The sequence below is a fragment of the Mustela nivalis genome (assembly GCF_964662115.1).
Source record: "Mustela nivalis genome assembly, chromosome: 1".
Classification (NCBI taxonomy): Eukaryota; Metazoa; Chordata; class Mammalia; order Carnivora; family Mustelidae; genus Mustela; species Mustela nivalis.
In genome coordinates, this window is record NC_139020.1 from 94352998 (window position 1) to 94372092 (window position 19095).

Genomic DNA, 19095 nt, shown 5'->3' on the forward strand with positions numbered 1-19095 from the left:
GCCCCTCCAGGCCAACACAACCACCAAAGTCACAGCCTCTGAAGCCAAATTTAAATAACATTCCTAAAACAGAAAGTACGCAGGCAGGACAATCTTCCGCTTCCAGCAAGCAGTGAAGAAAAATTCATCGTGGGAGCACTGATTTAAAGGATTTAGTGACGCTTAAAAAAAAAAAAAAAAAAAAAAGCTGGCGGGGCGGAGAAATCCACTCAAACTTGACTCAGGAAATGGGAAGTTTATTGAGTAAACAAGCGGTAACCACAGACACACCTGCCACAACCAAGGAAGACCAGGCGCTACCGCTACTGCCTCCCGGTCACATCCGGGTACTTCTCTACCGACTCCTGACGTTCCGACGTGCGAGCCGTTAGGTTTATTTGAAACACACGCAAAGCCAATCCTTCGGCGCCTGAGGGGAGGGTGCGGAGAGCAGTGGCCAATCACCGCCCCTCTGGAGACCGCAGCCTATGGGAAGGAGGTTGACATCACGCGCCAATCGGCATGGCTTTTAGAGAAAGAGGCTCATTTTTTGAATTGGTTGTGGCTGACACCCGCGAGGAATGGCGGTACCAGTAAGGGGAATCAGTGCTTGAACAGGTGGACTTCCGAGGCGTTTTTTGAGAGTGGTGAGGACTTTGTGGATGTGGGTTGGGGAGGTGGGGAGTGGGCCAACGTCCCCGGAGCATTGGGCTCCTTTTCTTGTCGGACTGCCCCACCCCGATGACCGCGAATCCCGAAGCACCCCTGCTCAGGCTTCCTGGCTCTGGAAACTCCCCCACTGCGTTCCCAACAGCTAGGCAGTGACCGCAGTGGGATCCCGAAGGCCTGGTCGTGGGGCATCTTCATCCCTCACCTGGTGAGATATTTCTTCCGGAAGAAGGTCTGGGGGAAGGGAGGGAGTTGGGAAGAGTGGTCTCCACGAGACGCCTTGTCCCTGCGGTTCTGGCTGCCCACAGCTGCTGCCTGTGGGGGCTTATCTTAGAGGGCTTAGTGGTTTCGCTCTAGGATTCTTCTTGGTGCCTTCTGTGTAGGAAGTAGACTTTTTCGTTTTTAAAAACGCCAGCGCATTCCGGCCTCCGCCTAACACCGCCCCCCCCCCCCCCACCGCCCGCTTGCGCTTTCCTCCGGGGTACAGATTTATTTGGCTTTGTGGCTAAAACTGGAGCCTCTGGAATCAGCCCGGGTTTGAATCCCTGTTTTACTGGCTTGGATGGTTACTTGACCTCTCTTTTCTAGGCTTCTTTATGACATGGAGACAGTAATAGTACCTGCCTCTTAGGATGATTTCAAAGAGTAATACAAGTAAAAGACTTAGAACAATGTCACATATTAAGCGTTAAATATTAACATAATGTTTTTAATGTTAACACTAATGTTATTGTTGTCAGTTACAACACCATCATATCCAGTATTTCATTTAGCTCTTCTGAAAAATGATTACCTAAAAAAATAAGTAAAAAGAAACCTAAAGTGGATATTTAAGTGAAGGATTTCTCTTTGGAATGAAAAGAGGCATGTGTTATAGTTATTTAGTCAAAAGCTGCTTAATTATGTTCTTGGATGAGAATTAAGGTGTATAGGTTTATGAACACTAATCTTATACTAGTTTACAGAATACATGAATGTGAAAAAGTAATGAGTGTATTTCCATTTTTTTTTAAAGATTTTATTCATTTACATGACAGAGAGAGATCACAAGTAGGCATAGAGACAGGCAGCGAGAGAGAGAGAGAGAGAGAGAGAGGAGGATGCAGGCTCCCCGCCGAGCAGAGAGCCCGAAGCGGGACTTGATCGGAGGACCCTGAGATCATGACCCCAGCCGAAGGCAGCGGCTTAACCCACTGAGCCACCCAGGCGCCCTGTATTTCCATTTTTAATCAGAGTGCTGATGTTGTCATCAACGTTCCATTCAACTCTCTTTTTTCCTAAAATTTGAAGCTATTTCAGCAATAAATTGATCATATACAGTATTATCAGACACAGTTTTAATTTTTAATTACCTATTTTGATGGCCTTTAAACAGGCATAAGAGAAAATGTAAACTCATAAAGCGTTTTTAATTATTAAAATCTCCCTCCTTCATTCTTTATGTTGGTCTATCTCTTGACTATTTTTAAGGTTCTTTTAAGGGAATGTTGAGTGATAGCCTTTGTAGAATCTTTCTCACTGAGAACTTTTAAGTGTAAGGGACTTAAAAAAAATAAGGACTGGATAGAATTTGTCATTGATTCTAAGTAGAGACTGTTACTAATAATTAATGGGGCATTCCTTTGGAGAGCCTTAGAATAATGATTGCTATGGATGTATGGTAAGACAATTTAAAATGTTCACATTGTGAATATTATGAAAGTTAATAATTGCCCCCTTATGATGCCATCTATTCAGTTTTCATCACAACTGGATTTGAGTTGTGCTATCTTCTTAGATGTGGAAACTGAGCGCAGAGATGAGACAGGAAGCTGGGTTTCCTGGCTTTGAAGTGTGAGCCTAACAGTTATGCTTAGGTCTTTGGATATTATTAATGTGCATATATTCATGCTACTTAGCATCACCATCTAGGTATGATGTTAATGACACCTTACTAAATGCTATTTCTCCATAGCATATAGTTTATTTAAACCATTACTTTGATAAAAAGCTGGTGGAAGATATTTGTTTATTTTATTAATGTAAAAAAAGTAGGAGGCTAAAGTAGGTCAGACATGTACCAGATAAAGATAGGGCCTCCTCTTTATATTTGCCCAGTATTCTGGAAATTAACTTGAGGATAATAAGCTTACATAATACCCTTGATATGAATTGATGAAAATTCATTTAACTTTTTATTTCCTGTTTGCCTAGCTTTACAACTCTTAGGTCCTGAAGTCTTTTTAAAAAAAAAAAAAAAAAAAAAAAAAAGGTTTCCTTAAATGTCCAGAGTCATATTGGCATTAACCCATGTGTAATTTTCTTGTTAAATCTTTTAAAGGAGAGATGATAATAAATTAATAAGAAAATACAGAGGAGAGAGCAATCTCTCACGAGATATACAGAGACATCCACAGAGAATGAGTCAAAAGCAGTGGGTTGGGAGTTGAAAGTTGTGCTAGGTGGAGAATTGAGTACTATTCAGTGTAACTAGGTGTATGGAGTAAATTGTGATCTGTGATTGAAAAATGCTGAGAAATATATTGTGGCTGGAGCATGGATATATGTGGACTGTGGGAATTAAACAGGAGATGAGGTTGAAGAGGTAGGCTAGGATGAAACTGTACACCTACACCTGATGGTGAATTTGGACTTGACAATAAAGGAAAGAATGTTCACGGAAGTTTAAGCAGGAAAGTGATATGGTCACATTTGTTTTTAGGATGATAAAGTTGTTTGGAGCTGTTGTAGTTGACCAAGTGGCCATTGTAGCATTGAGCATAGAGAAGTGGGGCCAGGTCTCAGCTCCTTTTTCTAAAATTTGAAGCTGTTTTGGCAATAAATTAACAATCAGAGATAACCCAGTGAGGGTCCAGAATACTTGAGATAGGATGGGTAGGAACTTGGGGGAGGGCAAATAAAGTAGAGGGAAGAGTCAGGATGGATCTAGTTTTTGACAGGGATTATTTGAGTGATGATGGTAGTATATTGTAAATGAAGATAGGAAGAAGAATGGATTGGTTGAGGCAAAGGGATGGAGATGGAAGGAGGTAGAATATTTATGACCACCTTCTGAATTTTCATTATGTCAGGTAATGTTCTGAGTACTTTTCATACGTTGTTAGTTTTACTATATTCCTATCAGTCAGGTAGTAGTATCTTTATTTTACAGAAGGGGAAACTGAGGCTCAAGTTGAATGACATTTCTTTGCTTCAATATTAAGAAAAATGAGTAATACTGCTTTTTATAAATTCTGGATATAAAAGTAGAGCCTCTAATGCATGTTTTTGTCCAATGCTCATGTATTTTTATTCAATCTTTATTTTTTTCAGCCAACAGAGAAGAGTACTAATAATGGCTGACAATAGTGTCTTAACATCTACTACTGGGAGGACAAGCTTGGCAGACTCCTCTATTTTTGATTCTAAAGTTACTGAAATTTCTAAGGAAAATGTATTTGTTGGATCTGCTTCATATGTTGAAGGTAAACCTATTAATCAGCTTTAAAACAGCAAATCACTGTTTTAATACTAAGGTTTCTGACTAGAAATTTAGAATTTAACTATATAATACTGTTAAGCTACAGTAGTTATTGAGTAAATATTTTTGACAATCTCTTTATACTTTGTAGATTTTTTAGAGTTTTTACTTCAATTCAGTTAGTTAATATATAGTGTTATATTAGTTTCAGGTGTATAATATAGTAATTCGGTACTTCCATATATCACCCTGGGCTCATCACATATTTAAACTGCCCCCATCAGTTTGTTTTCTATAATTAAGAGTCTGTTTTTTCTTTGTCTCTCTCTCTTATTTTTTTCACTTTGCTTGTTTTGTTTCTTAAATTACACACGAGTGAAATTATATGGTATTTGTCTTTCTCTGACTGACTTAGTTCTCTTGGCATTATACCATCCATGTTGTTGCAAATGGCAACATTTCATTCTTTTTATGGCTGAGTAATATTTAATTATATTTATATTCCACATCTTCTTTATCTGTTCACCAATTGATGATAGAGATACTTGGCTTCCATAATTTGGCTATTGTAGATAAAGCGGCTATAAACATATAGGTGTGTGTATCCCTTTGAATTAGTATTCTTGTATTCTTTGAATAAATATCCAGTAGTGCAATTAATGGCTCATAGTGTAGCTCTATCTTTAACTTTATGAAGAACCTCCATACTGTTTTCCACAGCAGCTGTATCAGTTTGCATTCCCACTAACTGCACTAGAGGGTTCCTTTTCTCCACATCCTCACCGACTCTGTTATTTCTTGTGGTGTTGATTTTAGCCACTTATATTGTATAAGTGGCCACTTATATTGTATAGATTTTTTATTATTGTTTGGATTAATGCTTCCCAGCTTTGAAGGAGAAAGCACCTTATTTTTGAATATTCCTTTTCTATATATGAGGGCAGTCCAGCTGCAACAGTTAGAATTTATCCAGTTATGACTGACTAGGTGAAAAGCCACTTCTTCCCTTAACTACTTTATAAATGGGTCTGTCCTGAAGTTGCATGAGCTGTTGAAGAGGATGGCTTTGCAAAATAGTGAATACTTTTTTTGGTTACGAGGAGTACTCATTAATGTACTGTATACTCCATGGCAATTTGTTTTTTCTTTCTCTAAAGTGATAGATGGCCAAATTTTAAAAATAAACTGAGAATTAAGTTGTTTTAGTTTTAGAGAATGTTATGATCTCCTCAAAGATGGAAAAATATGCCAGATATAGCCAAAACAGGGAATAGGAACTATTTTTTTTTTAAATTAACACATAACATACTATTTATTTCAGTGGTACAGATCTGTGATTCATTAATTCACAGAACTCACCATAGCACATACCCTTCACAATGTCCATCACCCAGCTACCCCATCCTTTCTACCCCCTGCCCCTTCAGCAACCCTCTGTTTACTGAGAGTAAGAGTCTCTTATGGTTTGTCTTCCTCTCTCATTTCATCTTGTTTCATTTTTCCCTCCCTTCCTCTATGATCCTCTGTCTTGTTTCTCAACTTCCTCATATCAGTGAGATCATATGATAATTGTCTTTCTCTGATTGACTTATTTCGCTTAGCATAATACCCTCTAGTTCCATCCACTTCATTGCAAAAGGCAAGGTTTTTTTGGCTGCATAGTATTCCACTGTTCCATTGTATATCTGTTGATAGACATCTGGGCCCTTTCCTTCATTGGGTTATTGTGGATATTGCTGCTATAAACATTGCAGTGTATGTGCCCCTTTGGATCATTGTATTTGTATCTGTAGGATAAATACCCAGTAGTGCAATTGCTAGTTCATAAGGTAGCTCTATTTTCAGCTTTTTGAAGAACCTCTATACTGTTTTCCTGAGTGGCTGCACCAGCTTGCATTCCTACCAATAGTGGAGGAGGGTTCCCCTTTCTCCACATCCTCACCAACATCTGTTGTTTCCTGACTTGTTAATTTTAGCCATTCTGACTGGTATGAGGTGGTATGTCAATGTGCTTTTGATATGTATTTCCCTGATACTGAGTGTTGTTGAGCACTTTGTCATGTGTCTGTTGGCCATTTGGATGTCTTTGCAGAAATATCTGTTCATGTCTTCTGTCCATTTCTTGGTTAGATAATTTGTTCTTTGTGTGTTGAGTTTGATAAGTTCTTTATAGATTTTGGATACTAGCCCTTTATCTGATATGCCATTTTCAAATATCTTCTCCCATTCTGTCAGTTGTCTTTTGGTTTTGTTGACTATTTCCTTTGCTGTGCAAAAGCTTTTGATCTTGATGAAGTCCCAGTAGTTCACTTTTGCCCTTGCTTCCCTTGCCTTTGGCGATGTTTCTAGGAAGAAGTTGCTGTGGCTGAGGTTGAAGAGGTTGCTGCTTGTGTTCTCCTCAAGGATTTTGATGGATTCCTTTCTCACATTGAGGTCTTTCATCCATTTTGAGTCTATTATTGTGTGTGGTGTAAGGAAATGGTCCTTACCTTCTGCATGTGGCTGTCCAATTTTCCCAACACCATTTGTAGAAGAGACTGTCTTTTTTCCATTGGACGTTCTTTCCTGCTTTGTCGAAGATTAGTTGACAATAGAGTTGGGGTTCCGTTTCTGGGCTCTCTGTTCTGTTCCAGTGATCTGTGTGTCTGTTTTTGTGTCAGTACCATACTGTCTTGATTACAGCTTTGTAATAGCGCTTAAAGTCTGGAATTGTGATGTTGCTAGCTATGGTTTTCTTTTTCAACATTCCTCTGGCTATTTGGGGTCTTTTCTGGTTACATAAAAATATTAGGATTATTTTTTCCATTTCTTTGGAAAAAAATTGATGGAATTTTGATAGGGATTGCATTAAACATGTAGATAGCTCTAGGTAGCATAGACATTTTCACAGTATTTGTTCTTCTAATCTATGAGCATGGAATATTTTTCCATTTCTTTGTGTCTTCCTCAATTTTTCTCATGAGTATTCTATAGTTTTCTGAGTACAGATTCTTTGCCTCTTTGGTTAGATATATTCCTATCTTATGGTTTTCGGTGCAATTGTAAATGGGATCAACTTCTTTAGGAACTGCTGGTTTTGGTATTAGTATCTGATAAACTAATTTAATAACATTTTTAATTTTAATAGAAGAAATGCCTCAAATTGAAACGAGAATGATATTGGTTCAGGAAGCTGGAAAACAAGAAGAACTTATAAAAGCTTTAAAGGTATGGAATTTTAGCCTTTTTAAAATTTTTTTTTTAGGGAAGGCTATTTTTCTTCCATCAGTGCTTAAATAATTTTATAGTTTTCTTAATCTTATACATAAGTCTCTTTTCCACAGACTATTAAAATAATGGAAGTCCCTGTTATAAAGATAAGAGAAAGTTGTCCTGGAAAATCGGATGAAAAATTAATAAAAAGTGTTGTTAATATGGTAGGTCAAGCACTTCATTGCATGTGGCATGCTGCACTACTCTTGATTGTGTTCTTAAATTCCGTTTAATGGTGATGGGACCTATATACCAGCTCTATTAGTTTGTGAGGACTGCCATAATAAAATACCAAGATTAGGTGGCTTAAACAACAGAAATGTATTTTCTCAAAGTTCTGGAGACTAGAAGTCTCAAATCAAGGTGTTGGCAGGTTTGGTTTTTCTTCGGGTCTCTCTCCTTGGCTTTCAGATGGCCACCACTTTTTTGTTATGTCTTCACTTGGCCCTTCTGGCATGCATATCCCTGATAACTCTGTGTGTCTAAATGTCCTCTTCTCATAAGTATACCAGTTAGATTGAATTAGGGCCCACCTGGTGACCTCATTTAACCTTAATTACCTCTTAAAAGTCCCTATATTCAAATCAGTCTCATGAGGTCATGAGACCTCTCTTGAGGTACGGGGGTTAGGACTTCAATGCGAGTTTTGAGGATACACAATTCAGCTCATTACATCAGCCTAGCAAATAAAGTCCAAACAACTCAGCTATTCAGAATTTTCTTTTAAATGATTCCATTCTTTTTGCATAGGAGTCATGTAGGTACTTAAATATTTTCATTCTTTTTCATAGTTGTATATTATAAAATGTTAAATAGTAAATTAGCTTTTTTATAGTCTACATTTGCCACATGACTACTACCTATATGTTTCCGATCTTTCTCTTATTTCCTTCATATATATTGAAATGATTAAATTAATTTTCACCCTTCTTGTAGATCTAAGTGCGATAGTATTTTTTCTATTTTTATTTCTATAAATCATCCTGAAGTTGATTACGCAGGAAGAACTGTTAAATGTGGCATCATTTTCTTAGAATAAAAAGTAATAGTGGACATCTTTCTAATGCATCTTACTATCAAAATGTGTATACTTAAAAGAAATCATTTTAGTTTTATATGTGTACTAGATGATTTATAATGAGTAAGCCATGTCAAAAGGCATGCCTTTATAATACTAATATTCAAAATTTAATATCAATATAGATGGAGATATGTTTATATAAAAATACAAATAAGTAAAGAAATAAGGCTGTTCACTATTAAGTATAATGCTTATTACACAATAAAAGTACTATTTAAATTTAAAAGTTTACTACAAATATAAAAATAAAAGTATCAATAGTGAATTTATTTTTAGGTGTTATTTAGAGTTAAATGAATTAATTTTATAATCTATAAATAACTTTTATTTCTAATAACCACCTGAAAAAAAATCAAGGAAATTAAAGTGCCCTTTGTAAAGATGGAGTCACTGAAAGAATTTGAAAGTTTGGATTCTCCAGAATTTGAAAATGTATTCATAGTCATGGACTTCCAGGATTCCATTTTTGATGAATTACACAAGACTGATTGTAGAATTATTGGACCACCAGTTATCTTAAACTGTGCCCAAAAAGGAGAGGTAAGAAAATATACATTTATTATGACTTTCAAGGTTAAATTTTTATTCATGAATTTTGTGAAAATTCATAAGCAGAAAAGTCCTGTTAATTGTTGGGAATATGTAAGATTTAGAACAGGGGTAGTATTGGCTACTCTAATATTGTTTTAAAAATCTTTCTATTGTAAATTTTTGGAGTGAAAATCTAAGACTTTTGGAGGTTAAATAATGACAATTAACATATTTGTGTGTATATATACATATATAAATATCTTAGTACATAAAATGTCTTGGCAAGAAATAATTTGTTAAACGTGGGTTCCAGAAATGTATATACATATATAAACTTACTTTCTTCCACAGAATAAATAACACACTTTCATTTTTATTTGTTACTGCATGGTTTAAAATTTAAGAAATTATTTTAGCTTTTTTTTATATTGGGTTGTAAATTTACGTTTATTTACTTTAAGTAATCTCTACACCCAATATGGGGCTTGAACTCCCAACCCATAGGTAAGGAGTCTCATGCTCTTCCAACTAAGCCAGCCAGGGGCCCCACTTTTTTGTTTTTAGTAACATTTCAGTGTTAGAGTTGTAGTAGAGTTCGTCTATATACTTTGGTTTTATTGCTACATTATGCCGTTCTTAAACTTGCCTTATTAACTTAAAATTGTTTAGGTCAATTTTGTGCTTCTTTTGTTATAGATACTTAGTAAAGTGCATGATAATCTTTAATTCTCTGTTTTGATTCAGGGTTGTTGCTTTCAAAAACCAAGTAAATCTTTCAAGGTCAAAATTGTGAAATACTTGCATAATGGTGGAAATTATATAACTATACTTATTTTTTTAACCATTTTTTTCCCATTATATATATCTCCACTGCTAACGTTATTTACTATTTGCATGTTTTTAGCTCAAAAATTGGAATCATATTTGGTTCAAGTATATGTGTAATTTACATGGTGTTTGTTATAAAATATTTTGAACTGTTTTAATTTTGATTAGAATCATTTACAATAGTTGCCAGTAGTTACGTGTGTTTAGATTATGTCTGTCAAATATGAGTTAGTAGTTATGGGGGATTTTTGTATTGTAAAACTTGTAATCTGTTTTTTGCTATTTTTTTGGTTGCATATTAAAAAATGCAAGAAATCTTTGGATTGACAAAGTTGACTGGCAAGAGGGGGGAATATGTTTTAGCTTGAAAAGATGTGTTCTCTTCTCTACTATAAACTCACAGATTTAAAATTGTTGTGTCCTTCAGCCTTTGCCTTTTTCATGTCGCCCACTCTATTGTACAAGCATGATGAATCTAGTACTATGCTTTACTGGATTTAGGAAAAAAGAGGAACTAGTAAGTATTTTAAAACATTCTATTCAAGGAATATTTTTCCCAGCCAAATAAATTTAAATTGACACTTTTTTGGTTAATTATATCATGGTTTTATTTTAGACATATTGAAGGAGAATTTATGAATATACTGTTTGAAATTTTATGAAGAAACATTCTGAGAAGCCTTGTAAAAAAACATTTTGTTTAGGCTGACAGGCATATGAATTAAGAGAAAAACTTCATTATTATTGGATCCATTTAAATTGTCTTTTTGTTAAGTATCATCAGCCACATTCTTTGAAGTTTTTGTTAATACATTACAGTTTTTTGTTATACAAATCCAGCCTTAAAGTATGTTCATTGCTCTAGAGAATTCATAGAAACTTTTCTGATTCATAAAATTTTCTGTGTTGGAGCTAATGGGGTATTACTGTTACTGTGGGATAATATTGGTGTTATATAACCTGGTGTTTAAAAAAAATAGTCTTCTGTTTAGGTTGTATGAAAGCCAGTTGTTTAATTAAGTTTTGGGTAATTATCTTTACTAGCTTATTTCTATGTGTAATTTTGCCTGTGCCAATTAGGCAATCAATTTTGAATTTTTTTGACATAAAATATGTAACTGTATAAAAATTCTTGTATGTACTTTATAAATAAAAATTATTCAGTAGATCCTAAATGACTTCTAAACATAATTTAAAATTTTGTTCAAATTAATCATAAAGTTAATGTTGCCTAATTTTTCTTTTGAGGTCAGATTGGTGACATTGGTTCATCACATGGGTGGAGTTATTCGAAAAGACTTTAATTCAAAAGTTACACATTTGGTGGCAAATTGTACACAAGGAGAAAAATTCAGGGTATGTAAACTTGGGTGCATTTCACTATAGCATTTTGGAGGGGGATGGATTTAATAACAGCACTTTCATCCCATCTATTTTTCCCATAGTTTATTGAGGATAAGAAATTCAATTTTTGCAAATGTACATTTAGTAAAAATTTTAAATCGAAGGAGCGTGGCCCTTTTTAGGTTTTTAAGGAAGCAATGGTACCTGAGTTAGGTCTTGAAATAAGTAGGATTTGTGAATGAGTAGGACTGTGGAGGTTTGATAGATGGGTAACATTTCAGACAGTTGATTAATATTAGCAAAGTTTACTATAAGCATTGGTGAATAAGGGGGTTGGGAAGTGTTGAGCAGATATTTCACTCTTGTCTAAATGGTCTTAATAAGCACAAAGCTATGTTTTTATAAGATGATTGAAAGATTTAACTAGTGCAAACTATAAAAGAACAGGAGAAACTAATTAGAATTAAAATCTCAGTTTAAGATTGCACTTGAATATCTTAGGAAGAATTTATCACCTTGTTTCCACCCTCCATCAGTGTATTTATGTAACAAATGGTAATTCTTGGGTAATGTTGAATTCCTGAGAGGAATACTTTCTAATTCATATCTTATTTTTTTGTGACTTAATCAGCTATTTTCTTCTGTAGTCCTGTTTTGGGGTCAGTACTTCCAAGGAAGTAAACATGGAAAAATAGAACTATAATAAAATAAAGATGAACTTAGCTTCAGAGTTATATTTATTTAAAATAAGGAAATGATTTGGACATCATGGAACTTGTTCTAAATTATTTTAACCTAACTTGTATGATTGAAAGACAGTTTTTGTGTTAATTTTTCTTTATATTTTGTCATAAAGCAGATGAATAATGATCTAAAGCTGCAAAAAACTCTATGTATAAAATTGCTTAGAAATTCCATGAATGCAGTTATTTAAGGTGAAAATTTATTGTAATTAATGTTTGTATTTTTAGATTGCTGTGAGTCTGGGCACTCCAATTATGAAGTCAGAATGGATTTATAAAGCTTGGGAAAGGCGGAATGAACAGTAAGTGTTTAGAAATTCAGTAGTTCAGTATTTGAATTAAGTATGTTATGAAGATAAACCCAAGTGTCCAAACCCTTAAATTCATAGATAGTATAGACAAAATGAATTTAGTCTTTAGGTAGCCTAAGGAATAAAGTCTAGGAGGAGCAAAGTTATAAAAAAAATTATAAAAAATTGAAAGTTGGAAGAAGTCTGTGATATCTTCAGACTCTTCCTTGTGAAATCGTTTTGATTATAATTATCATTTTAAAACTATTGGGTAAAAACTTAATGCATCTGGATATTTAAATTGTTACATTTTTTTCACTGTTTTTCTGGTTACTTTCTAAGTGGTGATTACAATTTGTAACGTGTTAAGCTTTCCAACTTCAAAATTCCTTGCTCTTCTACTACATTATTACTTAACATTTCATGAAACTATAAAACCCCTGGAATACAGAGAAAATTTCATATACAGAGCAAGGATTTGAATCTTGTAAAGACTACTTGTGATCGAATTTTGTTAGAAGTTACTTCAGGGATGACCAAGGATGCACCAATTTTTTTTTTTTTAACTGATGTTTTTGTGAACATTTCTGGACTACATGTAAAATATTTTCAATAAGTAGATATCCTGAAAACCTTGAGAATTATTATAGATTTATAAATTGATATACTTAACTGAATTTAATTTAAGCTGGTTTTAGAAGAGTCTATTTTCTTTTTAGGGATTTCTGTGCTTCAGTTGATGACTTTAGAAATGAATTTAAAGTTCCTCCTTTTCAAGATTGCATTTTAAGTTTCTTAGGATTTTCAGATGAAGAAAAAACCAATATGGAAGAAATGACTAAAATGCAAGGTAGAATTTACTATAATTTTTAAATTTTTTATTTTATTATTATTTTTAGAATATACTATAAAAGTTATATTTTTTTCCTTACTCTTGTTTAATCATCTCCTGGCGAATATGCCTCTTTAAAAATTGAGCTTTGGAGATAAATAGTTTGGTTTATTTATGCTTGCATGTATTTATCTTTAGGAGGTAACTGTTTACCCGTTGGAGATGAAAGATGCACTCACCTTGTAGTTGAAGAGAATGTAGTAAAAGAACTTCCATTTGAACCTTCGAAAAAACTTTATGTGGTCAAGCAAGAGGCAAGTAATTCTAGAAAAGATTGGCTTTTTTTTTTTTTTTAAGATTGTATTTATTTATTTGACACACAGAGTGAGACAGACAGAGAGAGGTCACAAGCAGACAGAGAGGGTGGGTGGAAGCAGGCTCCCCGCTGAGCAGAGAGCCCGATTCGGGACTCAATCCCAGGACCCTGAGGTCATGACCTGGGCTGAAGGCAGAGGCTTAACCCACTGAGCCACTCCGGCAAACCCTGGCTTTTTTTTTTTTTTTTTTTTAAATATATAGAGTTTTATTTTTATTTTATTTTTTATCTAAAGTAAGCTCCACACCCAATGTGGGACTTGAACTCATGACCCTGAAATTGAGAGTTGCGTGTTCTACCAACTGAGTCAGCCAGAAGCTCCAAGATTGGGTTTTTAAAAATACTACTAATCGCTTCTCTGATAAGATAAATTCTTAATTAAATTTTTTTTTCTCCTACCTAGTGGTTCTGGGGGAGCATTCAAATGGATGCCCGAGCTGGAGAAACTATGTATTTATATGAAAAGGTATGTTTATTTTGTCCATTAGTCATTTGTTCTGTGAATTTGATTGTGTAAAGATAACATTTCTATCCAAAAAGAGCAGGTAGAATTGGCATACCAGTCATCTTTTATATCATGTTTAAGAGTTTGAGAATAATTGAACAATTAGATACTGAGTAACAGTTTGTGTAGATTTAAGTAAAACTAATGCAATAGAATTACTTTAATCTAATATATGTCATTTTGTGGTACTTCCTAGTGATGCCATTATGAACAATAAAATCGTATCTTTAGAAATTTAGAACCTTAAGGGAAAAATAGGTAATACAATTATAGTGCAGAATATGTACTATAGTTGAGTAATTACTAACCTCACTTAGAAACTCAGGCAGGACTGAAAAGAGCAAATAAATGTTGAGCCAACTTTCTAGGCTAATCTTGTAAGGACATTCAACTTTGATAGCAGATGGAGATGGTGTGAAGCGTGAAAGTATATTGAAATAGCAGGTAGTTTAGTATGGCTCTAGAAAAAGAGTGTGGGAAAGAATGCCAACAAATAAAGCTAATGATTTAGGTAGAACTAAGGAGTTTTTTATAATGTTAAAGAATTTAAGTATTGGGGACCATTGAAGAATATTAAGAGAAGAGATGTCATTAGAAAACTGACTCTAGTAGTAAATTGTAGGCAAGGAAAATGGAACCTTTATGCTAGATTGGTGAAGAGTGGTATCATTCACCAAAATGTGGCATAAAGTCATAGAAGCAGACTTAAAGATTTTCTTTAGTTGGAGATTTAATTTAAATGGAATAATGAAGGTGAGGTGTGGATTTATTGTATATTGTCTTGTCTTCTGACTCTTGTTCTCAGCATAAGGCTCTTACCCATAAAGTTTAAAAACTGCTTAAAATTTCAGGAGAGAACTTTAAAAAGTCAAATGTTATTTGGCAAATATTGGAGAGCAGTATGTCCAGGCACTGTGCTCAATGCTAAGGATGCAGTGAACAAACTATGAATGGTCCCTGCCCTCTGGAGTTTATGGCCTAATGGGGGACTAGACAGTAAACAAGCTTATGGACGAATATGGAATGGTGATAGAGCTGTGAAGAAACAGAATTTGGTGCTTGGGATTGGGCAATTACAGTAGTCCCTGGACTGTTGTGTTTTATGACTCTTCTGAACTACCTGGCAGAGTATGGAGTGGTAAAATTATTGTGCAGAATCCAGATTTTGTTAGACTTGTAAATATATTTTTCTTTTGTTCCTGTCTCAGTATAGAACCAAGGAAGTAAAATTGAGCTTTTGTGCTTTTGATTGCAGGCTAATACTCCTGAGCTCAAGAAATCAGTGTCACTGCTTTCTCTAAATACCCCAAACAGCAATCGCAAAAGACGTCGTTTAAAAGAGACCCTTGCTCAGCTTTCAAGAGAGACAGACATGTCACCTTTTCCTCCCCGTAAGCGCCCATCAGCTGAACATTCCCTTTCTATAGGGTCACTCCTAGATATCTCCAACACACCAGAGTCTAGCATTAACTATGGAGGTAATTCACATTTTAAAAAATTGATCATTAAAATTTAGTGGAATGGAATAATTACTAGAATATAGATAAATCACTACCACAGAGAATATGAAAGGTTCTGCCTTTTATTACCTTTGTTCTAGCTGAGGAGAAAAAGCACAGAAAAATGCTTCCATTTAATGATTGCTTATTATATGCTAAGTGCTTTCTATATTTTATTTGTATATTACTCTAGAAAATGATAGAGCTGTTCAAAGAGCAAATTCTTAACATTAGCAAAACAAGATCATAGAGGGTGTCAAATGTATTATGGAGAAAATAGGTACAGTGAGATCTGTGGAGGGTGAGCTCAGTTTGTTCTCAAATGATAAAGGAAGGCCCTACAATTAACACTTTCCTCATGATCATCAGTTTTTCCCCTGTATTTTTATTTTTTAATCTTCACACAAATATGTTGTTTTTTAGATTCACGAAATAATCAAAACCTCTTGACCCCATGACTCTCTCTACTTATTAATCCGTTTTTCTTTTGTCTTTTACATGAGTACTCTTCAAAGAATTGCCTTAATCTGTTGTGTCATTTCCTTGCTTTTCATTGTCTTTTTCAACCCATTCCAATTGAACTTAAGCCCTTACTACATGAAATTGCTCTTGGTGAGGAGACTGACAGGTTTTTTTTTTTTTTTTTTTTTTAAGATTTTATTTATTTATTTGAGAAAAAGCATGAGCCAGGGGAGAGGCAGAGGGACAAGTATACGCCCTGCTGAGCCTAGAGGCTGACGTCGGGCTTAATCCCAGGACCCTGAGATCATGATCTGAGCGGACTTCAGACACTTAACCAGCTGAGCCACACAGGTGCCCCAAGACTGACAGTTTTTTTTTTTTTTTTTTTAAAGATTTTATTTATTTATTTGACAGAGAGAAATCACAAGTAGATGGAGAGACAGGCAGAGAGAGAGAGAGGGAAGCAGGCTCTCTGCCAAGCAGAGAGCCCGATGTGGGACCCGATCCCAGGACCCTGAGATCATGACCTGAGCCGAAGGCAGCGGCTTAAACCACTGAGCCACCCAGGCGCCCAAGACTGACAGTTTTTATGTAACATTCAGCAACATTTAACACATGAATAGCTATTTCTTCCTGGATATAGTTTTTTTTCTCTTTTGTACCTCATTTCTCATTTTCCTTTGCCTAACTTCTCTAGTTCTAACTGTTGAATGTTGTTCCTGAGTCATTTCTTCTCTATTGTATTCTCCCTAAGTGGTCTCATTGAATTCTGTGGCTTTAGAAACATTCATATGCTGTTGACTCTCCAATATGTCTTCTTCCCTGTCCAACTGCTTACTTAATACTTACTTGCCCTTGTCTAATACATATCTTAAACCTACCATAATCAAATTAAAACTCTGGATTTTGATACTCTCTACCACTCTCAACTCTATTCCTTTGCCACTCTTCCTTTATCAGCCTTTTCTATAAAATGGATCTCTCTTTGATGATTATGTTGGTCTTCTAAGTGGTTTCTCTATATTCATTTTGCCTTTTTAAAAAAATTTATTTATTGAAGAATTGTCTATACCCAGCGTGGGGTTTGAACTCATGACCCTGAGATTAAGTGTTGCATGCTGTTCTGAGTCAGCAAGTGCCCACATTTTTGCCATTCTATATGCAGCACTTAGGTCCTAAAATTAGATCATGCCAGTCCTGTGCTTGAAGTCATTCCCATGACTTTGTATTATCATAGCTTTCAAGTTCCTATATGATCCTTCCCACATATGTCCAACCTCATACGACAATATCATGCTCTCCAATAATACTCTAAGCTTCAGTCACACTATCTCTGTTATTTTTGGGTATTTCCATTACATTCAAAGGAACTTTATACTTGCCCTCTTTGCCTTAAAGAAATCTTTTTGTGTTTTCTGCGAAGTTAAGTCCCTGTTCCAACACTTCTCACTAACCCATTACCTGATTGTTTTTAGCAATAGTTGTTACTGTTAGAAATTATATGTTTTATTTGTTTCACCAGAATGTAAGCTTTAAGAGAACAAAAACCTTGTCTACTATGTTGCTTTGTTTTAAATGCCTAGTATAGAGTAGGTACTCAGTAAGTGTTCATGGAAGGAGTTGAGTGTCAACTTGTAGAAGGCCCAGGAAACTGAGGGGGAGTTGAGCAATGAGGGGAGCGAGAATACAAATAATACTATACAAACTAGCATTTTAAGGGATAATGAATAGGTCAGTTTGCTTTCGAGTATGGAGGAGTAATAATTAAATTGGAAAGGTTAATTTGGGCCTAATATTAGAATACTTTGAAATCAGACTGGTATGTCTGAACTTCGTATTGTCATTAATAATGAACTTTACAAACATTGAGCAGTAGAGTAATTGGTTGAGTAGGTAATTTGTAGTGGATTATTCTGAAGAATGATTAAAATGAAGACTGTTCAGAGATGGCTAGACCATGAAGTAATCTACAGTGGCTTTCCCACTGGGTGATAAAACCCTAAACCAGGGTTGCTAGTGGTTGGAAAGGAAAGAAGGAAGCACTATGGAGATAGTGATGGAATGGAGTGACAGGAAGGGAAAAAGAGATGACAGCAGAGTATTAAAATAGAAGAAATGTTACCTTGACAAAAATACGAAGTCTATATTTTGGAAGAAGATAGTGTAGTTTTATAGACTGTCCAGGTTAAATTGAGGTACAAATGTCCAGCGGGTGTTTGGAAGAATTGAATTTGGTGCTTGGGTAGAAACATTATGATTAGACACTTAGGTCTGAGAACTTGTTGGTTCCATGATTGTGATGGACATACTGGGCATGGGGTGGTAAGAGCTGATCATGAAGGACTGAAGCTTTGAATATGCGGTTTAGGGGATGGAGAAGGAAATGAATCACTAAAGATAATAGACATGACAACTATACTAATATATTAGGTGCTCTATATAGAATCCCCAGTTAGTAGATCGCTGTGTGAACACAATAATTAAATTGAATCAATGTATGTCAGATTTTTCTTCTTGACATATAATGGCAGAAGCTCTTGGGTCTACAGAATAGTCTGAAATAATGCATGGCACGTGGGAAGGTTTTTGGTCTGTTAGCTTTAAAAAAGCATTCAGACTCCATAGTATGCATCATTGTTTTAATATTTAAAATTATCATTGAGTAAAAATAATATACTGGGTCTTTGTATTGTTTTTGTCATGTCATTGTGTGTTATACATTTGTTTTTGTATTTAAAAACTTGCCATTAGGAGATTCTGTACATTATGTTAAAGTACTTTAACCATATCTAGAGTAAGAAAGTGTATCTCCAGCTTTTATGAAATTTAACTTTTTTGAAACACATATAAAATATTCTAATGTGTCCTTCCACTTTGTGTTACACTGGATGTTTTATATTATGTTGAAAACTAACAGAATTTGCAGTTGATCTTGTTGTGTGTTGTTGAGGAAGGCTTCCTCTGTATATGTAAGTTTTCTCTTACTATGTCATCATAACCTTTTTATCCTTAAACTTAAATATTTTTATATAGTTCTTCATTTTATTTTATTATTTGAGCTTTTTATTTTGAAATAATTTCAGATTGCAAAAAGCTGCAAAAATAGTACAGAGATTTTAGTACTCTACTTAGAATTCCCAAATGGAAATATTCTGCCATGTTTGCTTTAGCATTCATTCATTCTCTCTTTTTCTATATGTACACGTATTTTTTATATCTTTACTGTTTGAAACTAAATTGCAGA

The 19095-nt window shown here is 34.8% G+C and overlaps 1 protein-coding gene across 21 annotated transcripts in view; it reads left to right on the forward strand.

Annotated features, from left to right (window-relative positions):
• Nucleotides 1–254: 254 nt before the first annotated feature.
• Nucleotides 255–19095, forward strand: part of ECT2 (epithelial cell transforming 2) — a 63553-nt gene continuing 44712 nt past the window's right edge. The window contains exons 1-12 of one of the 21 annotated variants that reach the window (XM_082688793.1): nt 255–626; nt 3961–4112; nt 7236–7315; nt 7432–7524; nt 8799–8981; nt 10228–10317; nt 11049–11156; nt 12116–12189; nt 12897–13027; nt 13208–13323; nt 13789–13851; nt 15146–15281. In XM_082688793.1, coding sequence (XP_082544919.1) covers nt 3983–4112; nt 7236–7315; nt 7432–7524; nt 8799–8981; nt 10228–10317; nt 11049–11156; nt 12116–12189; nt 12897–13027; nt 13208–13323; nt 13789–13851; nt 15146–15281 — 1204 coding nt within the window. In that variant the 5' untranslated portion in view covers nt 255–626; nt 3961–3982. Of the gene's footprint in view, nt 857–3960; nt 4113–7235; nt 7316–7431; nt 7525–8798; nt 8982–10227; nt 10318–11048; nt 11157–12115; nt 12190–12896; nt 13028–13207; nt 13324–13788; nt 13852–15145; nt 15369–19095 lie in introns of all 21 variants that reach the window. The other 20 variants (XM_082688792.1, XM_082688789.1, XM_082688778.1 and 17 more) reach the window with 20 other exon arrangements.